Genomic DNA, 13,482 nt, shown 5'->3' with positions numbered 1-13,482 from the left:
TTAACTTAGCCCCGAGTTCAACCAACTTCATGAACTGCTATAATAACTTACTCATATCACTAATATATATGTAATAAAAATATAATCAAGCATCACTCCAGTGGAAGGAGTACACCTTTAAAAGATGTTTTTAAGTGTGATTGCTGATACACATTTGTACTTATAAAATGTTTTTGTGTGTTTACAGTTATTTATTGGATAAGCTTTATCAAATTGAAAATATATTTATAATTAATGGGTTTTTTTTTAAAGAGGGGATGATTGCCAGCCCACTCTGTCTTTTTCCCCCGCTCCACCTGAGACTGAATTATTGGATCAAAAAAACAGTAATGTGTCCTATTTGTATTTGACAAATAAGCAAACTTTTTAAACATTAAATTATATATATAATTTAATGTTTAAAAAGTTTGCTGGGCCAGCAGGACTGGGGAGGCACATATTATATGTTATTATTAAACAGTAGATAATAGTATTAGTATTGGACTACAGAGATTTTGTTTTCTACATATTTTACTTCTGGAGTAAAAAAACACACCCAATGATTTGTCAATCCATCAACCATATCATTTTTCTGAGCTGATCATCTGAGAGAAATTTACATCTAATCTTCCAACATACAACACAATTTCTTTTGTCCAAATTAAGTTTATTTATAAAGGTAAATTGACCATTTCTCACAACATATGATTTTTTTACCTCATTTATTTTTGTTTTTTTGTGATGTGGCAACAACAGCAGTAGAAGGTGATTTGTTAGACCAGCATTCACAGTTGGGTAGAAAAAAGCAATACAAGGCTACCAGAGAACAACCAAAGGACCATTGCTCTTGAATGAGAAAAAGCCAAACGATTATATACTGCATGACAGTAACTTGTAGTACCTACTTTCAACAAACAGTACAAGTAAACACAAAAACTGTCTTTCCTCTTAAACTAAATACATGACATTCCAGCAGTTACAATTATTTGTAGTGAAAAAAATGTAATGTACAATTTGGAACAATCCACATTCATTGAGAAGTGCCACTCTACCTATACTGAATTTTAGACATGCCATTATTTTATTTTACAATTTCAAGAATCCTGTGTTTATTACTAGTTTTCCAGACCTAATGAACATTCAGTGCTTACATGGCCTCAGAAGCTGCTGAATAAAACAATCTTTAACAAATAAACACAGAAAAGCAGTTTTCATCCCACACTCACAACTTTTGTCATAAAGTAATCCCATTTAATATTATGCAATATTTTTGTGTTCTAAGAAAATGAGAAACGACATGTTGAGGAGGCGAATGAACTGTATTGATTAGGGATGCTGCTTTCTGTCTCCAGGAGAGAGATGCTACTGTCACCAATAACAATCTCAGAAGAACGACAGAACCGGAGGAGAGAAGCAGGACAGACGGAGGTGAAGCTCAGGTAGTAGCCGCAACACTTAGTCAATGTCCATTTCAGGGAGCTTGTTCTCTGCTGTTTCCTGTTCTGTCCCTGCAGGTGTGGCTTTGTCTTGATTGGATGGCTGACTCTCTGTTTGCTCCTGCCCGTTGACTGGTCCATTCTCCGTCTTCTCCTCTTTAGGAGGCTCCACCCTGGGCTTGGGTTTGGACACCACAGGGTTGCAGGATGAATAAAGCTCCTGGAAAAAAGAAAAGAAAACATTTGTTAGAAGAAGGGCAAATAAGTAACTATCTTCTGAGACCAGTTTAGAGTTTTAAATTCATTTCTATAACAAACTGGCTACTACAAAATTGTATCAGGGCTTTGAAGAAGCGAGGAGAGCAACAGGTGCTGTTTATTGTGAATGAGACCGACAGCCAGGTTATAGCCACTCACAATCATTTTGATTGTCAGTCTGCTCCCAAATCCTGTGTCTTACAAATTTATTTGAAAAAGAATGAGATGTGGAATCAAATTGCTGATGATGTCAGAGGATGTAAATTGCACGCTTAACTCAATACATCTCTGTGTACTGCAATCAATTTTGTATCTGTGTGTGTGAATGCACTGTTAAGATATTTAATAACTTTGTGTGGGGGTGGCAGTTGTTCTATCATTGGTTAGATAGTGTCAAATAACTCTAAACATTTAAGGCTGGCTTCATAAGGCTAAGTAAAAAACCATGTTGATACATGACTTTTGGCGTGTTGTGTGTATGTGAGCCTTGAACGCTCTCTCTGTACCTTAGTCTTGGCCTTGATCTCCTGAACGTTTACCACTGGGTCCAGGGTGAGGTCCTGACTGTTCTGCTGGTTCATCTTGCTGTTCATCCAGACCATGGCGTCGTTCACCTGCTTGTCCACCCGAGTCACCTCCAGCTCATCCAGGTGCTCGTACTGCTCATCCTGTCAGGAGATGCGGGGGTTATTTATGAAACCTGTTTAGCGATTCCTCATATTGGTTAGTGAGGACAATATAAATGAAACTGATGATCCAATATCAAACCAACAAAATATAAGCTAGTATCGAGTCAAATGAACAGGTCAACAAACCTGTGTCTCTGTGCCACATTACCTTTGCCTTGTAAGCTTCAATGATCTTCATGTACAATTGGATTTGTCTGCCAAAATCATCAAATGCTTTTGGCCTCTCCTCAGCTTCCCTGAATCTCTCTTGGATCGGCTGACCAAGTTTCTATAGAGAGGAACATCACATTTAGTCAAGGTTTCGTGAAATTCTTTCAGTTAATGACAACATTAACCAATTATTACTTAAGCTGTTTACTGTTTTTAGGTGTTTTTATTTGAAATATTTGTATTATTTGGGAATTATCAAAGAATAAAGTGTGAGAATGTAACAATTTCATAGATAAAAACTGTCCAGGTCAAGTTACCTTCAGTTCAGCCAGTTTGTCGATGTAAACTTGCTTCTGTTGGTCCTCTCCGTCTTCATACAGCCAGATCTCTGTGTCCTCCAGTTTTAATGAAAACGTATCACGATCCTACGAGTGGAACAAAACAGATTAAATTCACATTTCACAAATATCAACAGTTTAAAGTACAAATCATAAAATGCCGTCGCCATCTTGAGGCAGTGGAGAGCAACGGCGAGATGGACCAACAAAACCCTGATCTGAAGTTAAAGTGATACTTCACTGTTATTTTAAGGTGAGGGTGTTTTAACATAAGAAAAGAAAATAATAAGCACCTACAGAGGTGGGTGTACGGTGTGTTAACACAGATGAGTGAACAGATGACTGCTCGTGTGCAAACTGAAAGAGTTCAGATCTGTTTCCTCTGCATTGAGGCGTTCTCTATTTCTTCCTGATAAATCTGCCAATATAGTAGGAATCCAACAAGGGGCAAGCAGATAGTTTATAAATGGGATTGGAGATGGCCCGCTGGATTACTGCATGTTATAACCATGCACTGAGCACAGTGACCTTTTTTCTTCTCAATCTAATACTCACAGCTTCATTCACAAACTTCTCCAGGACGCCGTGCAGTTTGTCTCTCATCTCATACACGTACTCCTCTACGTTGTTCTTTGCGTCGTTCCTCTCCTTCTCCAGCTTATCCTGCATGATCATCTTACCCTGAAAGAGTCACAGTGAAGGTGTTAGTCTAGAATGAAATTTTCTTATATTACATAATGTGCTTTAATATATATAATATATATATATAATATAATATAAGAAGAAGAAAAATTTAAACTTTGCAGAAAATTCACATATTTTTTAAGATCAAGATATGAATTGTAAGAAGTTTAAGAGAATAACGTCCTTACTATATAATTAGATATTATAACTATGATAATAAAGTGATCAACAGTTGCTCCTTTCTAATCTCACTAGAAAATTGCTTGGACAAATACTGTGTGTGTGTGTGTGTGTGTGTGTGTGTGTGTGTGTGTGTGTGTATGTGTGTGTGTGTGTGTGTGTGTGTGTGTGAGACATTCCTGGTGAGTTTTAGAGCATTACCTCATTCTCCACCATCAAATTTAGTACTTCATTGGACAGCTGCCAGTGCAAATTGTTCTCTATGGGCAGCTCCACTGTCTTCGTTTTCACTTTGGGTTTCTTGGCCTGCGGGGGCTGGTCGTTCTTCTTGTCCTGCTTGGCCTCCTCTGTTGTCTGCAAAAGGATAACAAATTATTAAATTCTGAGCAAATACTGCTGCTTTAGTGGGGGAACAGAGATTTGACCGAAAAGATCAGAATGATTTAGTTAAAACTTTTCTGTAAGGTTTGTTGATCCAGCCCTTGTTGTTGATTATATTGAGATTATCTCTCGCTTTCTGACTATTTATAGTGAGAAATAGAATTATGCTATGTATCAAATCATAAAAATATTGGTTTACGATTTCCCTGTATCACCACAACTTTACCTCCATCTCCTCTGTCTCGGTTTTCTTCTCTCCATTGTCTCCGGCCTGAAGTTTTGGATCCTCCGGATCCACCTGCATTTTGTTCTGACCCACCGTAATGAAAGAAACAACAAACTGAATGATATTTCATTGAGGGCTGCACGATATATCAAAAATCTATCATCGCAATATAAACGTGCTCGATGGATATATTGCAAACGACTGCAAAAACTGAGATAAATGATGATCCATGGGCCAGGCATTCACACTCTGCATGTCACAACATTTGGCCAATCAGATGGAGCCCTGCTGCCCTAGATAATAAATTAAAGATAATCAGATCATTTACGGGTTTTTCCGTCAATTAATAATTGTCAGAAGAAGAGAAAACAGAGAATTTGAAAACAGTAGTGTAAATTCTACAGTAGAAATTTAGTTTGTCCAGAGTCTGATTCATCACTATGAGTGGTTGATTATATATAATGATCACAGAACCTGAGGGAAAAGTAACAGTGTCTGTGTAGCCCGTGACTGTTTGTTTATTTATCCCAAGTAATTTCATCATCGCAATATTAAACTTTATCGAATGTTTTCCTAATATCGTGCAGCTGTAATTACATTAAATACAGTTTATCATTTGGTGGCAGTTTTGAAACCAAACCTTCAGGGTTCAGATTCAGAAACACCAAATATGCTTGTTTTCCTTCCGTTCAGAGAAGACTGCATCTAACTACATTAAAATCCCTTTTCTAACTCTCAATAATATTTTTTTAACTACTTATAGGTATTATTCATTGTAGATGTGATTGTGTTTGATTGCATCAATTCACATGAGTAAATACGCATTCATCCAGAACAAATAATAAATTAGAAAGAGATTTAGGTTAAGAAAGAAGAAATAACTAAAGCCCAACCTGGAAACTGAATAAAAATCTAGTGATGTGCATTAATGTTAAGATTTTACATAGTAAAAGAATTATGTTTATTTTCTTAACTCAAGTTCTATATATTTGGTTGCATTTGTGTTTACTAGTCATTTATGATAAAGTTTATAGTTTAATGGTACAAATAAGAACATATTGGTTGATATATCTGTATTTTTAAACCCTAATATTCATTCCTGCATTGGGCCACAAAAGTCCATATCAGTCTAATAAAAACATTCCATTGAAGGTGTCTTGAGCTTGTTGAGGCAGGAACTGTAAATTCCATGATGATGACAAGATTGCCTATTTAAAACCAAGGTGTGGCTAGATTGTACAGCGTAAAACGGATCTGTTATGTATAACAAAAAAGCATAACAATCCGGGAGTACCTCTCACACACAGGCACACACACAGTATGCCTTAGGTGGCATAAACCCAGTGCAAATACACAGAATACACACCTCCTCTTCCTTCACTGTCTGGTCTGTCTCCATTGGCTCCTCGCCCTCAACTGTTTTTACGACTTCTACGAGTGACGCACTCGATACGCTGAACACACCGTGAACATTGACCCGAACCTTCACCTTGACCTTTGCACTCTCACCAGACGCCTGCGGAACCACATTCTGGATAAGGAACTGACCTGCAGGGAAAAGTAACAGGTCAAAGGTCAGAACACGTGAAAAAAAATCTTCAATTAAGAATTATAATTAATAACATTATAATTAACATGATATCAAATGTCTTGTGAGTAAACGGATCAATAAACTTGTTTCAAAGTTAAAAAGTAACCGTTGGTAAGTTATTTACGAATGAAAAACTTTTTTCTGTCAAATCTACAGCTACAGATGTACAGCTACAGCTTTTTCATTGTGTGTACACTTTGTTTAAATACCAAAATAAATTTAAAAAAGGGATTAATTCTATACTCAATGTCCTCACTCATTCTGACCACTGAATGAGTTCTTACTGATGGTGAACTAGCAGTACCTATAGTGGTGCCGGGGTACAGCAGCTCCTTGGGGTTGTTGTAGTATCCTTCGAGGGTGAACGGCTCTTTCCGGTAAAAGGTCAAAACTTTGGAGAAGGGAGCCGCATGGTTCTTTGGGAAAACTTCACAATCACTGAATACACAACAGGAGGAGATAAATGAGAGAAGTGCCTTCATCAGACTGAAGACAGAATCTAATTGGGTGGGCTGTCTCATAATGATCCTAATGTGCAGCAGATCAACAGTGTTGATAAGCAACAGTTAGTGAAACAGTTAGGATAAAAAATGTATGTGGGGAAATTCAAACCTCGTCAAACAAAGACACACAAATAAGAAAAAGAGACACAGTCTAATTTATAAAATAGATAAAAAGTAAAACAAGACAAAAATTAAAGCCCAAACTCCATTCCATTCTTTTTGGATGGTAAATGTATCTACAGTTAAGCTGACTGTAAAGCCTCAGGTTTCCCATTTCCTCTGTGGAATCCAAACATGAAGTCAAACAAAGGCCCAGCTGCATTTCAGACACGGATCTTACCTCACTCCATCCTCGGCGGCTGAATTCCATTTCAGGGAGATGGAGTAGGGGACAACGTCTGTGATGGAGAACTCTCTGACTTTGAAGGCTGGTGACAAGATGGCACACTGAGGAGAAGAGGAAGAAAAAAATAAATACAGTAGAGTCATTTATAAGAAAGCAAGAAGCAGAGAAAGGGATTCTGCTTTCATTACTAGAAGGTTGGACTATTGTAATGCCCTCTTCACTGCCTTAAAAAAACAGTTGATCCAGTGAGAGGTGAGCTGTACCTGCAGAGCACAGCCTCTGGCCACTGCCTCATCTGCATTCAGGGTGGTGTTCAGCTCTTTGCCAAAGAATTTGCTGATTCGCTCTTTGATGGCGGGGATTCTTGAGGCGCCACCGACAATCTCCACTCCATAGATGTCTTCCTTTTTCAGCTCTGGACACAGGAAGCAGGAGATAAGGATGATGCATAATAGAGCCTTGTTAACTTTAGACAGACAGTGAACAGTACCAGGGTCTGAACGGAAGAAATGTGTGTGTATCAAATATCATAATAAATTCATTACTTTGAGTCATATTGCTGCTTAGCATGGACAAGCAGGATCAACCAGAGACAGAGAGGAAGCATTAATCAGAGGCAGGCATGTCCCCAGTGTCCTGAGGGAAGGGCTGTCTCAGCAAAGCACATGACTGAGCCTCATCTAAGTCAAGTGTGCATGTGCTTACGGGGATAGTCCAGCTGCTATTAAAGTCATATGTACTCACTGGCTTGTTCCATGACACTGCGCAGGGGACCCTCTACTTTGGCCAGCAGCCCCGCACACATCTCCTCAAACTGACCTCTGGGGACACATGGTCATAGATTATTAATAGATGCAGACTCACATACACACACAAACACACACACAGGAAAATGTGCATAGGAGCTGACTGTGTGACAAGCAAATTGATACTTCTATGCGTTACTTCTAAATTTATCAACACAATTTTTAATCTGCGCCTAATTATAAAGAGCACGCTGTAAAATCGCAACACACCTGTTGAGTTTGCCAGTAACATCGATGTCGTTCATGAAGCACTCGATGTTGAGAGGCAGGTCGGAGGAGTTGGCACTCATCAGCTTCTTGAGCTTCTCACACTCTTGGTACAGCCTCACCAGCGCACGGGGCTTGGTCTTAACGTCCAGTTTGTACTTCTTTCTGAACTCCTCGCAGAAGTGGTTGACCAAGATGTCGTCAAAGTCCTTCCCACCGAGCTCTGAATCAAATGCTGTAGCCAGGATCTGATGGTGGAGGGAGAGAAGTAAAGGTAAATAATTAAAATATGGAACAATTTGTTTAATAAATACTATAATATACCACTGTATGTGTAGGAATTCTAAACAAACAAACAGACCACACACAAAAATAATTCCCAATAAGCAATAACATGTCGGTCTCGTGACTCATCCGTCTTTACACCTCAGCAACAAATAATCAACAAATGATTAAATCTGTCTGCACCCATGAGAGACTTTTTTCCCCACATTTCTCAAACCTGACAACAATCTCCTGTTGTATTTTTATAACCTGCCTCAATACCTCTTCGCATCCAGTATTGCTTTTCAAAGTGGACACAAATTATTCATCACTCGCCTTGAGCTTTCCCTTGTTGAAGGCACAAACCGACACCTGGTAACCGGAGTGGCCCAGGTCCACAAACACCACTATCCTGGGCTTCTCTTCTGGAGCAGGCAGATCCTGCTTGTAGATACCATATGCCAGAGTCACTGCAATAAACAGATAAATGAGGTTAGTTTATCCTCACCATCACAAAAGGATTCTAGTTAGCATGCTTTGTTCCAAGTCTACCCAGCTGTGCAACATCTGACATTTAGAATAGTGTCAGTGCCAGAACAGCAATACATATAAATGAACAAAATAAAGACCTAAACGGATCAAATCCATCTGTTTCAATTGAAACACGAATCAAAATGTCTGCATGTTTATTACAAATCTCAACCAATGTGGTATTTCGATGGATTTGGAGCTAAAGCATGGTTCGAACTTTGAAAATAATAAGATATTTTAGCATTTGAAGTACTTGGATAGAAAGAACTTTTCACAGCTTCTATAATGGATGAAATATAATCATTATAATTTCCTTGAACAAGAACAATAAGCGATAAATGATTCAGTTGCTGCCTGTGAGTCCGGCTCAGAGTTTACTGTGTTTCCATGTACCTGCAGTGGTCTCGTTCATTAGTCGGAGACAGTTGAGGCCTGCGATTTGAGCTGCATCAATAACTGACCTCCTCTCTACATCGGTGAAATAACTTGGAACCTGCAAGGAGAAGAAAGAACAGCATCAATACAAAGTTTTAATTAGAGTCATTGACAGTTTCAGAATGAGGGATTTGACTGGAACTAGCTATAATAAAACAATATCACTGTAGGATACTGATACCATATCACGTGTCCAAAGGCTAAGAGCTAACCTTCATGTGTTCGACATAAATGATCACTTTGAGCACTAATGATGCGTGAAGGACATGCATCGCAAGATGTCTGGATAACATTACCGTGCTAGTTACTGCGGGTGCCAAAACAAAACATCTCCTTGTGGAAAAGTCCAAGAGTTAAACTTAGCTGCTGGCCACAGTAATAATAACATATTATCCATAACTGGGATGATGTAAACTGTAGATTTAGGCCCAGCGAAGGTAACAGCCACGTTGTGTGAGACCTGTAACATTACATAACAGATGCCAGTGGTAATTTCATGTACTGAGCACAGAGAGAGACACACACTTCCCACTCCTCACCGACAAGGTGCAAGAGAGGAAATAAAGCTTTCAGACAGGACATCTGGTTAAGTGTTCAGCGTGTCACATGAGCAGGTGGTAATACATTTATGGACCTTGAAGGCATATTTCTCCGAACATTTTTATTTCACCCAAAGTGCTAGAAAATCCAAGAGGATGACATTTATAGTTGCCATTAAAATAACAGGATGTAAATGTGACACAGTTCTCCAATTAAACACAGAGACTGGCATTAAGTGCAGAATTTAAAGTGAGTCATAGGTCACTTGAAGTCTGTGTAATGTTGTGTCTTTAAATAATCTGTGTGCAGAGATCCAACAAGTAAATGAACACCTCTGCAGACATTAAAAGGCTCTGAAAAGCAATTAGATAAGAGAAAAAATAAGCCTAATCTTTATCCAGTTGACTTTATATAAGCAGAAAGATATTGCAGAGGTTTTGCAGACTTTCAGACACGCTGCTGAAGCTGTGTAATGGTTGCTGTTGTCTGCAGGAATGCTTACAGAGATCACACAGTCTGCAACTGGTTTCTTCAGTGCACTTTCAGCAGTCTCCTTCAGTTTGGTCAGCAGCATGCCGGTCACCTGCTCGATGCTGAAAACCCGCTCCTCCTCCATGTACATCACCTGGAGTTGAAAACAAATTGCTTACTTAGAGAACAGATAATGTGTTATAGCATGTATCTGACTTATCTATATATAAAAAAGATATGTACATAACAACAAGCCAGGCTGAGTGTTAGCAGTGTCAACACCATTACCTTTCATTTGAGTCCTTGCAAGAACTTTGATTACGTTTTAGATCACACAGAATCAATCTGAAGGCACCAAACATTCGTAGTATATGCAATATGAATATTAAGTTTTCATATTCATGCATTAAATTGTGTTCAAGGTTCATTATTTTTAACTACAGAATGACAAAGAGATGAAGTGGCAAGAAAATAAATACCTCCACAAGAGAGAGGTAGAAGAGGCAGTTCTAAAGTATGCAATGGTCTGGGTAGAATAGGAAGATAAAGTGGAAGAGCTATGATTCAGAGGAAAGAGCATTATGTGTGACTCTTCTTGGCGCACAAAAGGTAACAGTGAATAAAGCAGTAAGGTCAAAAATAAGCGGTTGGGTTTTCAACTTTTTCTCCCCGGATAAATGTTTTATTTTTGAATTATTTGGCTTAGCTCTGCGTACACTAACGCTGAAAAGGGTCAGTACAACACACTCTTACTTCACAAACTGCTACAAATGACTGCATCCTTTTCTTCCACTATTAATGGTTATCTGTCTATACTCTAATGAAGAAGAAGCATCACAGCATTCTTAATCTTACTTTTATACCAGTGGATCCAGAGGGCATCTCTGCCAGGTCATACACCAAGTTAGACTTGGTTCCCTGGATGAAGGAGTCTGAGAACGCCCTGCCATGGAATCGCTTGAAGCCCTGCACCGTGTTTTTACAGTTGGTCACCACCTGGACATCGTGAAAAAGGCCAAACGGAAGGAAAAAAAGAAGATACAATGATGATCATTAACTTTGAGGCAGTTTCTAATTGTTGCATTTTAATTGCAAAGACCTCAGAGGAAAGGGACAGAGTGAGGGAACTGATTTTACCTGGCTTTTTGCAGCTGCTCCTATAGACCGATTTCGTGGTCCAAATGATACAAATGACCTGCAAGACAACATCAAGTGTTAAACTAGAACCTGACATGCTATTACAAAAATGCTCTTTTTAATCCTGCATCTAATTATGACTACACAATCAAAACAGATCACAACAGTTTGTTCATGCCTACACATGGCATTTCTGAGCCCCACCCACATAAACATGAAGAGACATAATCCAGGTCTGCAGTGGCAACACTAGCTGTTTGTTAAGGTTTGCCTAAAAGTAAGATGCAATGTGTATTACAATCTAGGTTTCAGCGTTAAGACAATTCTTCTCTAACAATTTGTGCCTGTACACAGGATTGTTAAGATTCATCCCTCACACTATAAACACAGTCTGAAGTGGTGTGGTCTGTCCACTTGTATCCCAGCGGGTTGTGGTCTAAACATGTCTGTTATGTTCACGCCTATCAAGCGCAGATGTCAGAGCGACGGTCGCTGTCAACACAAACAAGTGCAGTTGGTGAAGTCAAAGACGAATCATTGCGTCAGGTCTCACAGGAAAAATGACTCAACAGGCACTGCTTGGCCACAACTTGACCGATGAACGAAGTAGTTCAGTTGTTTTTAGTGAAGTGAGGGGCCAGAAGCAGGAGAACAAAACAGTCAGGGATTTATTTAAAGGTCCAGTGTGTAAGTATAAGTGAAAGGGATCTATTGGCAGAAATATAATGTAGAATAATCCTCATGGTGTTTTCACTAGTTTGTTTCATCTAAATTGTATGAATTGTAGTTTTCTTTACCCTTGAAAAAGCCCTTTATATTTAAATACTTTAAATAGGCAGCCATGTTTTTTACAGTAGCCCAGACTGGACAAACTAAACACGTTTTGAGTTTTTATGACAACTGGAGCTACCACAGGGTGTCTCTCATGTTTGGAAGGAGAGGGGGAGGTGAGGGGTGTTCAGCTGCAACATGCGATTTAAACACTAGATATCACTGAAGTCTACACACTGAACCTTTGAGGATAAAAATGAAAGACCTTTAAATAATTACTCAACAAGCTTGGGCTTATTTTAAGGTCATAATTATGATTTGCCTTTTCTCTCCATTATTATTATATACTAATATGATAGTGTTATCTTACTAAGTGTTTCACAAATTGTCCATAATTATAAAAGCTTTCTTTTGTAAATCAGATTTTATTAATATTGTATTATTAGAAATCAGAAATATTGAATTTGAATTTTACTCTGAATTGATTTAATACAATTTCACAAGCCTCCAAAACCTGCAATGTATTAAGAGTAAACTAAGATGCAATGACTAAAAGTACTGTGGGAACAAAATGTGCTTTATCAGTGAAATAAACTGAAGTTAAAACAACACAAGAACCCTTTAATGAAAACATTTGGATATTTGAAATAAGATTAGATTCATGCAGGATATTAAATAAACCAGATTGTCTCTCATCTCTAGAATGTTCCAAGGAGCGATTGGTTGCTGCTGTCATAGACGACGTAACCGGGTACGCGCAGTTTGTCACACCGGGACACGCCGGTTGGTCGGAGCTAAGGCCTTCATGCGCTCAACACCATTAAGCTAGCAGGAGGTAAACACCGCCCGCGTGAGTGTGTCTAACGGGCAACGAAAGCCGCTTTGCAAGCCGCACTGTCACGTTAGTTAAAAACTCGGCTTAGCTAACTAGCTAACTAGCTAACGGGGGGGTGGACGAGGCTGTGTTCATCCAGGATTCATTTTACAATGATTTTTACATCCGCCATTAAAATATCAGCGAGTGTTTCATTAATTCACGGACAGTCTCATTCACGTTCATTATCCAGCACATGGTTCAGGTTGCGCAAAAAAAAAAAAAAAAACGGTGGTGGCCATTGAGTGCGCTGCGTTCACGTGCATCACCTGTTATCAGTTCTTACGAGTGTTCGCCTCCTCCCGCATCTGTTCCCCCGCACGCACTGGGGGGGATAACAGCGTGTGTTTCGGGTACTCACGGTGTGCATCTGTCGCTGTACTCGTTGGCCACCGTCTCGATGCCTCCTGCCCGGGCTACAGCCACATAGCAGCTCTGGAAGCCCAGGTCGAAGCCCACCACTGACATGTTCTGCTCTTGCGGCTCGTCTCCCTGGCTTCAGCGGTGTCTGGAGGAGAGGTGGGAATGGAGGCGCTCTCAGCGGCTGTAAGAGGATGTGGGAGTCAGGTGGAGGAGTAAGTCGTTTCTCTCCGTGTTAAGTCGGGATCCTCCAGGTCTTAATCCACAGCGCCGACTGTTACCGGTGCCTCTGATCTGTGCTGGCCGCAGCAGCGAGGGGGTGACA

The 13,482-nt window shown here is 39.5% G+C and overlaps 1 protein-coding gene across 2 annotated transcripts; it reads right to left on the bottom strand.

The window, feature by feature from the left end:
- Positions 1 to 684: 684 nt before the first annotated feature.
- On the bottom strand, positions 685 to 13,291 carry hspa4a (heat shock protein 4a). Of its 2 annotated transcripts, XM_020097219.2 has the most exons (19): positions 13,159 to 13,291; positions 11,153 to 11,210; positions 10,871 to 11,011; positions 10,047 to 10,169; positions 8,963 to 9,062; positions 8,375 to 8,508; positions 7,778 to 8,022; positions 7,506 to 7,582; positions 7,025 to 7,176; positions 6,756 to 6,862; positions 6,217 to 6,350; positions 5,688 to 5,869; positions 4,322 to 4,405; positions 3,916 to 4,068; positions 3,406 to 3,531; positions 2,830 to 2,937; positions 2,511 to 2,630; positions 2,180 to 2,341; positions 685 to 1,635 (listed from the first exon to the last, which is right to left on the bottom strand). In XM_020097219.2, exons 1-19 carry the CDS (start codon positions 13,263 to 13,265, stop codon positions 1,435 to 1,437), a joined length of 2,514 nt encoding a protein of 837 aa, XP_019952778.2. In that variant the 5' UTR covers positions 13,266 to 13,291; the 3' UTR covers positions 685 to 1,434. The 2 variants fall into 2 exon arrangements, with proteins under 2 accessions (XP_019952778.2, XP_069366533.1); XM_069510432.1 differs by lacking the exon at positions 4,322 to 4,405.
- Positions 13,292 to 13,482: the final 191 nt, after the last annotated feature.

The sequence above is a fragment of the Paralichthys olivaceus genome, chromosome 15, assembly GCF_024713975.1.
Source record: "Paralichthys olivaceus isolate ysfri-2021 chromosome 15, ASM2471397v2, whole genome shotgun sequence".
NCBI classification, from domain to species: Eukaryota; Metazoa; Chordata; class Actinopteri; order Pleuronectiformes; family Paralichthyidae; genus Paralichthys; species Paralichthys olivaceus.
This window is presented reverse-complemented; position numbering and strand designations above follow the sequence as displayed.

Bases quoted from the DNA above. Each gene is read 5' to 3' on its own strand.
- hspa4a (XM_020097219.2), bottom strand. From the start codon at position 13,265: ATGTCAGTGGTGGGCTTCGACCTGGGCTTCCAGAGCTGCTATGTGGCT. The intron at 9,063-10,046 runs GTAAGCATTCCT...TTCTCCTTGCAG, and splicing joins TTGCAGACTGTGTGATCTCT to GTTCCAAGTTATTTCACCGA. The intron at 6,351-6,755 runs GTAAGATCCGTG...TTGTGTATTCAG, and splicing joins GCCGCCGAGGATGGAGTGAG to TGATTGTGAAGTTTTCCCAA.